The following is a 15,427-nucleotide window of genomic DNA, read 5'->3' on the forward strand; positions in this document are numbered from 1 at the left end:
TTCAACAATTTTAAGTTCATTGGCGTACTTTTCATGTCGATTTGGCGTCATGTTTAAAGGGTTTCAGGCTTTTCTCAAATTCCTTTCATAATCACTATTTATTGATCGGGTGAGTCGTTTTACGGCGGTTCGTTCTCACTAGACAATTTCTTAGAAAACTAGCCTTAAACTTTTTTGGCCTTGCTTTACACTACTTGGTTGCAGTTGTTGCTACTGAAATTATACCCCATTTTTTGAATATATAAGCATTTGATTTTACAAATCTTGCCAACACCTCTCATGTCTGGCTCTACTCCTCCTCCCCCCAACCAATTTTATGCATGATTGCACTAGATGCACAAGTAAAAATGGACTCTAATAGCTCGTGATAAGTTGTAGAGGTTCTGAACGAAAATTTAAGGAGGGGGCAAAGGTTTTATGTAATGAAGATACAAAAAACATGTTTCTCAAAATCTAGGTAGGCTATGTGGCAATAAATTTTAGGAGCAAATACCCCCCCCCCAAACGGTGTCCTTGTTTGTACAAAGTATTCTTGTATATTCTATGCTACCACATATAAAGAACGGCTCCATGCTATTAATTCTAGCGGAAGATTTTACACCGGGTAGGAAAGATAAAGCTACCGGATTTCGGTGTTGAAACACTTCAATGAAACGGTTTGTCATTGGCTGAAATTCCTCAGAGCTCGCTGGCTCCAGAAAAAGCTTTTATTAAAGACTAGTAACGATTCTAGGCTCAAGAAAGAAATAATAAGGGGCCGAGGAAGAAAGTTAAAAAGTGACAGCATCATAAATGAAAGGAACGTTGAAATTGGATTTGTGAATTTGGCTATTCAGACGTTTTGATATATTTTTCTACAGTTTATGATAATATCAACATGATTTCAGTGCCATTTATCACGCTTCTACCAATTTTAGTGAAAGGGATTGTTTTAAATGATAGTGGCTACGAAAACATTTTTGTTGGGATTCCGAGGAATTTGCAAGAGCCTCAAGACTGTGGACGTTTTCTTAGCAATTTGGAGGTAAAATTTATATGGATGCATCTTCAGAATTTAGCTATAAGTTTCGGTAAAATTCTAGTTTCAAATTGTTTATTTTGAAATTTGGTTCATTCTTCTGCTCGGCAGCTGGGGTTCCAATTCGGCGAAGGGTGGCATTACCCCGAACCTCCAAAAATTTTGAAAAAATTGTCTCATTTTCGTATTTTCATTTAAAAACTAAAAAACAGTTCCACCCTAGACGATAAAAGTCAATCAAATAGAATTTTACCATGGGGGTATATACTCCGTTAATATATAGGTTTTCCAAACTTTTAACCTGACAAATAGGGAAAAGTGTAGGAATAAGGGAAAACAGGATGCTTTTTGCAGATTTCGTCGGTTTGCATTCATCTTCGTACTTATTTCTCGTTAGCAGCTGATTTGTAATGCCAAATATTGCCAATTTGAAAAAGAAATGTCAGCAAATATTGGAAATAGGCTATGACTAGGCTATCTCCTGAACATTAGAGGCTGGGAACTGGTATGCGTTTAAACTGGGAGCGACAATAAAAACTCAGTAATTAAGACAATTTTGAATGAAATATATTAAGAATTTTACAATACTGACTATAGAGGTAAGTTTATTTCTTAGCTACCTAAATAGTCCGTTAATAGGCCTTTGTAAGATTTGTATTAACGGACTATTCAGATAGCTAAGAAAAAAAAAATACCTTTATAGTCAAAATTGTATCCCGAATCCAAATTTAACATACATTTCTGTCGGAAATGAACTTAATCCGCACCTCTATACATACCATTTCTGGGTATATGTTTTCACATTAGGGGGTGGGGGTAAAGTTCAAACTTACCTCTAGTCAGAATTGTATCCTAAATTCAATTTTAACATTCATTTGCATCAGATACCGCCACCTCCCTAATATGCAAATATATACCCTGAATCGGTACATATAGAGGTGGGGGTTATGTTCATTTCCGACACAAATGAATGTTAGAATCATTGACGAAGAATTTGGCTCAAATCCTAGGAGCTACCTAACCAAAACCGACAATCAAGACAAAGCATGCCTTAAGAATCTGAATAGGTAACTGACATGTCTCCTAATAATCTTAAAGTATTACAGGGAGGGAGGGGTAAACATAGCAATTTGAAACACTCTTAAATCCTACTTTAGGTTGTGAATTCGATTTGAAGGTTTCGTTCATCTAGCTTAACATCGTCCTGAAACAGCCAAAAAACACTGTCCGATAATTTTTAGACTACGTTCTACTGACCCCCATCCTGGGTGCATATACAGGTAAAATTCCAGGCTAAAGGATTTGTGTTATATCGGAAAGTTTTTGTTGCGGGCGAATAGAACTTTCAAGAAGGGATATATTAAGATAATTTCTAAAACCGCATTGGCCTGCCATAACATAAAGAAAACGATCAAAAATGGGATTTCTAAATTAAAAAAAAAAAAAAATCAGAAATGGTTTTTTTTTACTATCCGGCTGATGGCAGTTCAGAACTGTTTGGATTTTATGCAAATCGCGTATATTGGCAAATGACTCATTTTATTGTTGTTAGGTATTTGATTTTAATTCTTATAGTTTTGGTCTTTTATTGAATTCTATTTATCTTTAGGTTTTTTGGCTGTTTTTTCTTTGGTTTTTGATAGGTTTTGTTGACTTTCCGCGTTTGTTTTTTGGTTTTTTCTTCGGCATATTCCTTGATTATATTATTTTGTTCGCGCTCAAGAGGCTGTTGTTATCTCGAAATGTTCGCTTACTGCGTTCCTTTAGTATTTTCGTTTGACCTTTAAAACCCCCATTTTTGATCGTTTTCTTTCTTGATGTAACGGATATACGATCTAAAGTAAGATTTGGTGAGGTCCTGAGTAATATCTAGAATTTTACCAAAAGTAATATTCGCACAGGTGGCTGCAGGTAGGGGGGGACTTGCTCAGGGCGCAGAAATTTCAGACCTCCAAATTTCAAGTAAATACAGTTATAGTCATTATGTAATTTTTGAAATTCTGTTTTTATGAAAATAAGGTAGAGAGAGAGCAGTTGGCAAACTTTGTTAATAAATAAAACTTTTGTTAAATTTTGGCCTGAGAATTATTGGGAGACAGTGGGGAGGGCGCTAACAAAGATTTTACCCCGGGCGCAAGAGAGGCTAGAACCGCCACTGAGTCTTTAGCAGGGGGCTTGATATTATGTTTTAAGATTCAAATGGATGATGACTGGGCACTCATTTCAAGAAGGGTCTGAACCAGTGAAAAGCATGCCATTTTTTATTTTAATTTTGTGTATTTTAGTTTTCTATGTACCATCAAATTTCTGGCATGGCCTCTCTAGAGAAAAAGATTTAAACTCCCAACCAAATGAAAATACCTCTGTACTCGCTACCATTCTCCTATATTTTCTTTTTGAAGAATTTCAGATTTCAGAAGTCAAATGGCAGGAATTCTGCTGAGAAAAGCACTAAAATAGAATATTCTACTTGTGAATAATAAATGATTACCTGACAGTTACTTCTACTTGATTTCCACCATTTCTAAAATCAGTGAATGGGTAATCAATTAATTGGAGCCTTTTTCAATTGAAAATGGATGACAGGTCCCTGGGTTTTTTGACATCAATGCTTTTTGATAAAAAATTGAAATAGGTGTTTCACTTTGACTGATAAAAATAGTATCCGGAATCTGAAGATCTCTTTTCCTAACCGAAAGGTTTTTTTTTTCAATTTTTTCCTGAATCATGGCGACCATTATCTATGAGTAATTGAGGAAAGCGAAGCAACGGTAGATTTCTTTTGACAAGTTTGACAGTAAAAGGATTTTTTCTTTTCATTTTGCATGATTATTAAATCACATGGGTGAGCATAGCCTTCTCCTCTTAGACCCCCTACTAACTTAACTAATGATTTCAGCGATGTTCCTCTTTACTCCTATTTCTTCGTTAAAAACCAAAGAGTTACACTAGTTATCTCCATTCCTCAATTTAGTTTTGGAAAAACTGCCGATTCTTTTTTAAAAATTATACTGTTTATAATTTTTAAATAAGACTCAAAACAAAATAAATGTATATATTGCCTCTACAACATCAAATAGTTTGTGATACCGAACTATAAGTAAGGAGCAACTCGGATCAATAGTAATCGAAACTTTAAAAAAGGAATTTGTGTTAACAATTGATACACCAAGAAATTATTTTTTATGTTGATTCCAAATATATAAATTTCATTATGTTTAATGATTCCCATCAAAAGTTACGAATTTGAGAAAATTTGCCTGATTTTCAAAAAGGGAGCAGGTGGAATACCTCCCATAAAGGCAATCGATATTAATGAAAATAACACTATTATATCCAGCATGTCAGAGAACTCCAGAGTAGAGGTTTCGAGCTTCTATCCACAAGCATGTGGAATATATTTTTTTTTTCCATAAGGAAGATCACGGATACGTGTTTATTTGTTTCTTTCTTTGTTTTTTGTCTTTTTGTTGTCTTTTTCCCAAGACTGATCGCATCAAACCAATGATCAAAAAGATTGGGATAGGGCTTTTTTGAGCGGAAATTAAAAGTTTTAATGCCCTTTTTGATTGACCGTAAAGATTGTGTCATGGTGAGGTGACGTTTTCAGTCATTTTATGGCACCAAACTATGATTTTCCCAAAAAAAGACAATTTTGTTATCAATTCAAAATCTGAAGTATCCAACCGATTAAAAACTATCAATCACTACATATTGGGCTTCCCAGTTGTAGAGGAAGCAATATCCCATGTTAATGCGTTCGTTCCTTAAGTCATGTAGTCCATAAAAGATTAATGGTTACTTTGGATATATCTTAACTTTTGATTTAACACTGTTGATTCACTTTATTTGTCATGACATTATGTATAGTTAGGTATAACTGCGCATCAGCTATAAGGGGGGATGCCTAAGAGAGCACATTCCAAAGCCCAGATTGTCTAACTCTGTGAGCCTTTAGATGAGTATAGAATGGGGTGTGGGGTAGGAATCCTCTCATCTCCCTTCATGTAGAATAAGCCTGAATAATAGTGCTTTGGGGTGATGCCTTTTTAATTTGCAGAAAAAAAAAATTACATTTACTTTAAAGCTTCGTTTAACTAAACTGATTTCCTTCATTTTTCATAAGATTTTCTGTAGGGATGTGTAAATGTACATAAGCTGTTATGAAAGAGGACCGATGGATCATTTAGTACGCAGGTGTTATACGCTGCAAATAGATCAATTTGCTGCCTAATTATCCTTTAAAAAATAATTTGTCAAAAATATTAGTTACAATCCAATGTTTTAATTCATAACAGAAAAACTGATAAAGCAAGGGCACTGCCAATTAATTTATATTTATTATTTAGGCGAACAATGTACCAGAGAGAAATCGGGAGTTTATGGGGCTGGTATCCTATAGGTTAGGCCTGGGCATGGTGCGATAAATAATCAGAAATCAAATGAAGGAAGAATTTTTCAACTGAAATCAAGGAGCAACATTAAAACTTAAAACAAAAAGAAATCATTTTGTATATTAAAGGGACTGCCCCCTCCTCGGCACCTCGCTTTTTATTCTAAAGTTTTGGTTTATGTCAAAATTCTTTAGGAACAGCTGCTGAAACACTAGGACCCGTTGAATTAGAATAAGAAGCTTTTTAGAGCTTCTTGTTCCAAAAAAAGTTTTATTGAGTTAAAAGCTTTAACGAGTTGAAAAGGGAACAGCCCCCCTTATATACGTAATAATTTCTGTTCGTTTTAAGTTTTAATACTGCTCCTCACTTTCAGCTGAAAATCCATTTTTTTTCTATTTAATCACCATTAAAGTCAATTTGCCAAGAAAGGCTTTTTAATTCTCGAGTTTTCACTCGTCTACTTGATTTTACCCTCTAACGTCTTCTCTCAGGCGGAAATAAGCTACAGGTCGTTGTGTCTTCTTTAAATAATATGAAAAAAACTTAGTTTTCATAAAGAGTTAAAGAGGCTGCGTCCCAAAGTCGAACCTTAAAACATACAGGAATTAGGAGAGGCAGTTGGGGGGCTGCCGCCCCCCAAACCCCCCGCTTTTAAAGACTCTTTTGTACAGGTTTTTTGTTGTGGGGGCTGCCGCCCCCCTAACCCCCGCTCTTGGCTTCGGAAAGGCCCTCTTTTAATTAACAAAACAAAAAACCTGTACAAAAGAGTCTTTACAAGGGGGGGGGGGTTGGGGGGCGGCAGCCCCCCAACTGCCTCTCCTAATTCCTGTATGTTTTAAGGTTCGACTTTGGGACGCAGCCTCTTTAACTCTTTATGAAAACGAAGTTTTTTTCATATTATTTCTGTACGTTTTTCTACAATCCATGGTGGATGTAATTTAATAATTCCTGTACTCCTCGTACAGGAATTAGGACTGCCTCTCCTAATTCCTGTACGTTTTAAGGTTCGACTTTGGGACGCAGCCTCTTTAACTCTTTAAGAAAACGAAGTTTTTTCATATTTTGTGAAAAAAAACGCCCGATAAGGGACTTGAACCCTTGACCTTAGGATTAAAAGTCCCACGCTCTACCGACTGAGCTAACCGGGCATGTTTGAAGTCGAAATACCTGCATGTATAAATATAACTTTTAAATAACTTTTAAGAATTTCAAAAATTAACATGGGCTCTTATGGGGAAATGGGTTTTTCTAAGCTAGAAAATCGAGGGGTTAAGATTTTCCGACGAAACTTTCCAGAAAAATTACTCGGAGAATTCCGCGTCGAATGAGTCTTTGTACACCCAGATCCGATGTCGGCTGTGACCTGTAGGCGTGGCAGAAAAAAAAGGGTTTCTGTCATTTTTCTCAAATAAAAATTTTACGGATTAAGACAGAATTTTTTGAAGCTTTCAGTCAGTCTCACCTTGTCGAGCTGATCATTTTGATGTACTTGAATGTTGAAATTCGTAACTTTTAACAACAAAAAACTTAACATGGGCTCTTACGGGGAAATGGGTTTTTTTCTAAGCTAGAAAATCGGGGGGTTAAGATTTTCTGACGAAACTTTCAAGCAAAATTATTCGGAGAATTCCGCGTCGAATGAGTCTTCGTACACCCAGATCTGATGTCGGCTGTGACCTGTAGGCGTGGCGAAAAAAAAACAAAAGGAGAACATCAAGGAGGCACACTCGTGCCTCTTTAAAGAGGCGAACCACGACAGTGTTAAGCGATCTTCGGTTCCAGTGGTCGTAGAGGTATGGGGAGGGATGCATTTCGTAGCCCGAGCTCCAACTAAGAAACCTGCCAAATTTCATCCCCCTCCGACTTTTCCTTCATGGGGAAAATCTGGCCGAAAGTTTCGACCCCCCAACCCCATCCCCCCCTTTAACGTTGTCCGATCGGGCTGAAATTCACAAGTTAAGGTCCCCTCGGGCCCAGGAGCTTATCCGCGAAATTTCAGCTCGATCCGATAACTCCTTCCCTGTTTTCCAGAAACCACGCATAGCCACCTAATGTTCATGTTCTCCTTTTTTTTTTACTCATTCGACGCGGAATTCTCCGAGTAATTTTCCTTGAAAGTTTCGTCGGAAAATCTTAACCCCCCGATTTTCTAGCTTAGAAAAACCCATTTTAATATTAGCTCATTTTAAATAGCTCAGTTGGGAGAGCGTTAGACTGAAGATCTAAAGGTCCCTGGCTCGATCCCGGGTTTCGGCAGAATTTTTATCAAAATCATATTAAATTTTTGAAAACGAGCCTTTCCTCGACTACTACTCGAGCCTTTACTCGACCATTGATTGTAGAAAAACGTACAGAAATAATATGAAAAAAACTTCGTTTTCTTAAAGAGTTAAAGAGGCTGCGTCCCAAAGTCGAACCTTAAAACGTACAGGAATTAGGAGAGGCAGTTGGGGGGCTGCCGCCCCCCAAACCCCACGCTTTTAAAGACTCTTTTGTACATGTTTTTTGTTGTGGGGGGCTGCCGCCCCCTAACCCCCCGCTCTTGGCTTCGGAAAGGCCCTCTTTTAATTAACAAAAAATTGAAATGAATAAATAATGGAATAACTTCGAAAAATGTTAAACACAAGAGGACAGGAGAACCATTGCGCCGAAACTAGTAATTAGTAACAATGAAGATGTCCACTCCATTTACATTTTAACATAATTATTGAAGCTGTTTCCCAGACACAGAGCACACAAGCTAAGAGCTGGGGGCGGGGGTAGGGTAGCAAACAAAAACCTGTTTTGTATTTTTTGTTAATTAAAAGAGGGCCTTTCCGAAGCCAAGAGCGGGGGGTTAGGGGGGCGGAAGCCCCCCACAACAATAAACCTGTACAAAAGAGTCTTTAAAATGGGGGGGGGGTTGGGGGGCGGTAGCCCCCCAACTGCCTCTCCTAATTCCTGTACGTTTTAAGGTTCGACTTTGGGACGCAGCCTCTTTAACTCTTTAAGAATTAAATAAAAAAAACAAGTTTTTTTAACTGAAAGTAAGGAGCGACATTAAAACTTAAAACGCACAGAAATTCGTATATGAAAGAGGCTGCTTCCTCATCAACGCCCCGCTCTTTACGCTAAAGTTTGACTCTTTCTCTCAATTCTTCTTTTTAAAACAGTAAAAAACTTTAGCGTAAAGAGCGGGGCGTTGATGAGGAAGCAGCCTCTTTCATATACGAAGTAATTTCTGTGCGTTTTAAGTTTTAATGTCGCTCCTTACTTTCAGCTAAAAAAACTTGTTTTTTTTATTTAATTTCTGAACGTTTTTGAATCAATGCATGTTTTGATTTTGGCTCTCCGCAGAGGAATAATCAAAACGAAATTTGCATATTTTTTTTTTGGCTCAATGGCTTTCTCATAATTTTGATCGAATGATTTTGAGAAAAAAAGAGCGGGGGACGAAGCCTAGTTGCCCCCCGATTTTTTGGTTAATTAAAAAGGCAACTAGAACTTTAAATTTTTTACGAATCTTTTTATTGGTAAAAGATTTACGTAACTTATAAATTAGCTTACGTAAAGAACTTTTGTATTCTCATGTTTTTATTACATATATGAGGGGACTCGCCCCATCGTCAGTACCTCGCTCTTTACACTAAAGCTTAAATTTTATCCCGATTCATTAAGAATGACCCCCTGAATCACAAAAGCCGTAGAATAAGTAGTTGAAATTACTGAAAATACTTTAGCGTAAAGAGCGAGGTATTAGAAGGTGAGCCCTTCATATGGCTAATAATTTCTGTTTGTTTTAAGTTTTATTGCTTTTCCTTACTTCCAGCTGAAAAAGCTTTTTCACTTTTATTTTTTAATTGTATTTTTTTTAATAATGCTAGTAAATCCTGCTCTCCCTTCATGGAAATTTTCTTCTCCCATTACAAATTCTCGAAGGAAAGTTCCCCCAGCATATCCCCCTCTTCTCAACCCCTCCCCCAAACCAAAAAATCCTCCTGAAAACGCCTGTATACTTCCCAATAACCATTACTATATGTAAGCACAGGTCAAAGTTTGTAACTTGTTGCCCCTCCCACGGGGACTGCGGGGGAGTAAGTCGTCCCCAAAGACATAGTTATAAGGTTTTTCGACTACGTTGAATAAAATGGCTATCTCAGAATTTTGATCCGTTGACTTTGGGAAAATAATTAGCGTGGGAGGGGGCCTAGGTGCCCTCCAATTTTTTTGGTCACTTAAAAAGGGCACTAGAACTTTTCATTTCCGTTAGAATGAGCCCTCTTGCAACATTCTAGGACAACTGGGTCGATACGATCACCCCTGGGAAAAAAAAAAACAAAAAAACAAATAAACACGCATCCGTGATCTGCCTTCTGGCAAAAAATGCAAAATTCCACATTTTTGTAGATAGGAGCTCGAAACTTCTACAGTAGGGTTCTCTGATACGCTGAATCTGATGGTGTTATTTTCGTTAAGATTCTATGACTTTTAGGGGGCGTTTCCCCCTATTTTCTAAAATAACGCAAATTTTCTCAGGCTCTTAACTTTTGATGGGTAAGACTAAACTTGATGAAACTTATATATTTAAAACCAGCATTAAAATGCGATTCTTTTGATGTAGCTATTGGTATCAAAATTCCATTTTTTAGAGTTTTGGTTACTATTGAGCCGGGTCGCTCCTTACTACAGTTCGTTACCACTAACTGTTCAGCCCGATCGGACAACGTTAAAGGGGGGGTGGGGTTGGGGGGTCGAAACTTTCGGCCAGATTTTCCCCATGAAGGAAAAGTCGGAGGGGGATGAAATTTGGCTGGTTTCTTAGTTGGAGCTCGGGCTACGAAATGCATCCCTCCCCATCCCTCTGCGACCACTCGAAGATTGCTTAACATTTTCGTGGTTCGCCTCTTTAAAGAGGCACGAGTGTGCCTCCTTGATATTTAAAATACCTTTTGTGTTTACGTTCAAAGACTTCCAACAGCTTCAATTCAGCAACTGTGTGACATGCAGAAAGAATTCTCTCAGGAGCCCAACTCCAGCAGTTGAAACACAAGAAAACACGGGTTCAACTCATCCAGGGCCTCGGGTATCTCAATGAGTGTCTTCATGTTTGTCTATATGCGGGTTTTTTTGTAATTAGTGTTTTTTTTTCCTATGTAATTAGTATTTTTATGGCACTTGCTATTTACCAAGTGACATATAGCGATCACAATTTCTGTCTGTCTGTCGGTCCCGGTTTTGCTAGTTTGGGTACTTCCAGATAAGCTAGGACGACGAAATTTGGCAGGCGTATCAGGGACCAGATTAAATTAGAAATAGTCGTTTCCTCAATTCAACCATCTGGGGGGGATTGGGGGGGGGGATGGTTCATTAGGAAAAATTGGGTATTTTTAACTTGCGAACAGGTGATCGGATCTTAATGAAATTCGATATCTGGAAGGATATCGTGTCTCAGAGCTCCTATTTTAAATTCTGACCGGATCCGGTGATATTGGGGGGAGTTGGAGGTGAAAACCAGAAATCTTTTATAACGCTTAGAGTGGAGAGATCAGGATGAAACTTAGTGGGAAAAATAAGCACAAATCCTAGGTACCTGATTGACATAACCGGTACGAATCCGCTCTCTTTGGGGGAGTTGGGGGACTTGCGAACGGGTGATAGGATCTTAATGAAATTCGATATCTAGAAGGACATCATGTCTCAGAGCTCCTATTTTGAATTCTGACCGGATCTGGTGACATTAGGGGAGTTGGAGGGGGAAACCTGAAATCTTGGAAAACCCTTAGAGTGAGAGATCGGGATGAAACTTGGTGGAAAAAATAAGCACAAGTCCTAGATACGTGATTGACATATCTGGAACGAATCCACTCTCTTTGGGGGAGTTGAGAGTGGGGTGGGGGGTTGGTAATTTGGAAAAATTAGAAAATATGAGGTATTTTTAACTTAAGAAAGAATGATTGAATCTTAATGAAATTTGATATTTAGAAGAAACTCGTAACTCAGATAACTTATTTTAAATCCCGACCGGATCCGGTATCATTGGAGGGAGTTGGGGGAGGGGGGGCATGAAATCTTGGAAAACGCTTAGAGTGGAGAAATCAGGTTGAAACTTGGTAGAAAGAATAAGCGCAAGTCCTAGATTCGTGATTCACATAACCGGATTGGATCCACTCTCTTTGGGAGACTTTGGGAAGGGGACATAATTCGGAAAAATTATAAAAAATGAGGTATTTTTAACTTACGAACGAGTGATTGGGTCTTAATGAAGCTTAATATATAGAAGGATCTCGTGTCTCAGATCTCTTAAGTTAAATCCTGAACGGATCCGGTGAGATTGGAGTGGGAGGTCGGAGGAGGAAAATGGGAATCTTGGAAAACGCTTAGAGTGGAGAGATCGTGATAATACTTGGTGGGAAGAATAAGCACAAGTCTTAGATACGTGATTGACATGACCAGACCGGATTCGCTATATTCGTGATCGGATCTTAAACAAAATTGTTATTTAGATGAATTTCATTTCTGAGAGCTCTTATTTTAAATCCCGACCTGATCCGGTGACATTGGGGAAGCTGAAGGGGGAAACCGGAAATCTTGGAAAACGCTTAGAGTGCAGAGATCGGGATGAAACTTGGTGGGAAGAAAAAGCACAAGTCCTAGATTCGGTGCTTCTGGACGTGCTAGGATAATAAAAATGGGAGGCGTGTCAGGGAACTGCACAAATTGACTTGATAACAATTTTTTCCCGATTCAACCATCTGGGGGCTGGAGGGAGGGAAAATCAATAAAATGGAGGTATGTTTATCTTACGAATGGGTGATCGGATCTTAATGAAACTTGATATATAGAAAGATCTTATATCTCAGATGCTCTATTTTCAATTCGGAGGGTGGAGGAAGGAAACGGAAATCTTGGCAATCGAAAATCTTCGAAAACTCTTATGGAGAGATCGGGATGAAACTTGATGGGAAGAATAAGCACAAGTTCTTTATACGTGAGTGACATAACCTGACTGGATTTTCTCTCTTTGGGGGAGTTGAGGGGATTCCTAGTACTTTGTCGAATTCGAGAATAAGTTATAGATACGTGATTGACATAAGCGGACTAGATCCGATCTCTTTGGGAGCATTTGAGGCATTTCTAGTGCTTTGGCGAGTTCGGTGCCTCTTGACGTGCTAGGACGATGAAATCGATAACTCTAGTACCGAGTCTAATTTTAGGTTCCGACCTTGTCACAAGTGCCATTTGAGCTCTTGGCTCTTGTTTCTTTATTATGTTACTTCGTCATAAGGGTATAAACCTGCTTTTGTTATAACGAACTAGTGGTTAAATAGATTGATTGATTGGAGAAATGAAAGTAACTGTATTGGATAAATTGGTCCACTATCTTCTTCAGGTACATATCAAAGAATTTATATTAAGGAGGGGGATTTCAAAAGACAAACCAGAAGAATTTTAAGCAAAATATAGAGAATCTGACGGGAAATCTTGAGATATTCAGGTGCAGGGCCCAAAGCCCTATACAGGGGATGAAGATGCCTGAATTCGTATCTCACTTGAAATCTGATATGTAGTTTGTGTTACCTTGGGAATTTAGTTGTAGCAAAACTAGACTATTTTTTTTTTTACTATACTTATCTGGTTAAATTAATAGTGGTTCAAAGGTTAGTTTTTTGTCCGTCTTGTTCTAGTTCAATTGTTTTCTATTGAGGAAAATTTTTATAAGATTTTTTGAGCAGAAATTTTGAGCAGAAGAAAAAAAATTTCTTTTGAGGGTTCACAAAGATATAAAATAAAAACAAATTTCAAGTGCCCAATACTAATAATACAATTCAATAAACTGTTTTTTGTATCTTCTTTTTTGCAGAAAATAACAGGACATAAATTTTTGCCTTCAGTAAATTTTCTGTGTTTTGGAATGGTTTGTTTTTGTAGTTAGCGACTCATATATTATGTACATATCGTATATATATACATACAGCATGCACATACTATGCACCTTTAACTCATTCAAAAAGTAATACATAACACATTCGAAACATGGTTCTTGACTAAATTAAATAAAAAAAAGACAAGTTTTTCCAACTGAGAGCTAGGAGCCACATTAAAACTTAAAACGAACAGAAATTATTACGTATATGAAGGGGCTGCCACCTCCCCCAAAATTTTTTAGTGCTTTAAAAAAAGCTTCTTATTGTTCTAATTAAATATACCCATTATACTCGTAATAGTTACTGTTTGATTTAATTTTTAATGTTGCTCCTTACTTTCAGTTGAAAAAAATAGTTTTTTTATCTAATTTCTGATTATTTTTTTAGATAATGCCAAGAAACATGGCTCCACCTCCACTGAAAAATTCCTCCTCCCCACGAATATATCCTCTAAAAAATTTATTCCTGGTGAAAACTTACTCTGGACATTTACCCTTAGCATCTCCACGCGTGAATTTGAGTTAGCAAAGAGAGACACAATTATGGAAAACTCCCCAAGTGTAAAATTTCTGCTGAAGAATTCACACCCTGGAAAATTCCTCCGTGTGGAAAATTATCCCCGTGGGTAATCCTCACAGAAAGAATTTCACCACCTCCCCGCCCAAAAGATGTATCTATACTTCCCAATAACAAATACTAGGCTATACTTAAGCAATAAGCAAAACTTATATTTTAAAGACCTTTCCCCAGGGGCTATGGGGAGTCATGTTATCTCCAGAAGCTTAGTTATTGGGCCTTTGAAATCTGTTGAACAAAATGGCTACCTTGAAACTTTAATCAGACGATTTTGAGAAAAAAGGGGCTAGGGAGGGGGCCTAGTTGCCCTTCAATCTTTTGGTCACTTACAAAGGGCACTACAACTTTTAATTTTTGTTTGAATGAGACCTCTCTCGATATTTTAGGACTGCTGGGTCGACACGATCACCACTGGAAAAAAAATAGAATAAACACTCACCCGTGATCTTTCTTCTGGCAAAAAATACAAACTTCCACATTTTTGTAGATAGGAGCTTGAAACCTCTACAGTAGGGTTTTCTGATACACTGAATTAGATGGTGTGATCTTCATTAAGATTCTATGAATTTTAGGGGTATTTCCCTCCTTTTTTTCAAAATTCTCTCAGGCTCGTAGCCTTTGATGGGTAAGACTAAACCTAATTAAACTTATATGTTTGGAATCAGCATAATAAGCCATTTGTTTGAATATATCTATTGGTATCGAAATTCCGTTTTTGAGTTTCAGTTACTATTGAGCCGGGTCGCTCCTTACTTACAGTTCGTTACCATAACTGTTTGATTAACAATACTGTGTGGACTCTATAATCTGTATATTCATTCATTCAGCTCAGTTCATACATTTCTTTTTATTAAGCAAATCGATTTCCGTAATTTTCGCAATTTTGAGTGCCTAAGACTAATTATACCATTCAAGAAACTATTTTCTTTTTCTTTTTTGCTCGAATTATCAGGAAATTTTTTTTCTTCGGTAAACATTTTGTTTTACCCTTCCATGCCTCATTTCAGCTAATAAAGACTTGTGGTTAATCCTGCAAGGATAATCGATTACCCAAAGAACAAAACTTAAGGTGTGTATTTCAAATTAAAGAGGAACATAAAATAGTACAACTTGTGGTAATTTATTGCACCCAAAGATATTCAAATTATTTACCAATGGGTTGCAAATCTCGCACCAGGGAGCATCGACTAAAATGTTTCAAAGTCACTTCTGATGTGTTTTCAATGCGTGGGGCCCATAAACCCTAGACTGGAGGAATTGGAATGGGCAATCTTTTTGTTTGATTAATGATATAATTAAATCATGAAAACAATCCAAGGGACAATTGCTAGACAAAAACTACTTAGCATTAAATGGGTGTAGTTCGAAAAGAAAGGGAGGGGCATGCCCTCAATTTGAGTGGCAAAGAACAGCGAAATATTTTGTAACAGGCCATTCATTGTAAATTGGCCTCTTTAATGACCATAGAATAGTATCAAGTGCACCCACAGGTATTTCTTAATGAAATAAATGTTTTTTTTTTAATTGAGTGTTCA

General features: G+C 37.4%; 1 protein-coding gene across 1 annotated transcript in view; it reads left to right on the forward strand.

The window, feature by feature from the left end:
* Positions 1-712: 712 nt before the first annotated feature.
* LOC136037267 (calcium-activated chloride channel regulator 2-like) overlaps positions 713-15,427 on the forward strand; it is a 113,528-nt gene continuing 98,813 nt past the window's right edge. The window contains exon 1 of the mRNA XM_065719905.1: positions 713-1,024. Within this exon, the coding sequence (XP_065575977.1) occupies positions 878-1,024 (147 nt within the window). The 5' untranslated portion in view covers positions 713-877. The remainder of the gene's footprint in view (positions 1,025-15,427) is intronic.

Source organism: Artemia franciscana, chromosome 2, assembly GCF_032884065.1.
Source record: "Artemia franciscana chromosome 2, ASM3288406v1, whole genome shotgun sequence".
In the NCBI taxonomy this organism is placed as follows: domain Eukaryota; kingdom Metazoa; phylum Arthropoda; class Branchiopoda; order Anostraca; family Artemiidae; genus Artemia; species Artemia franciscana.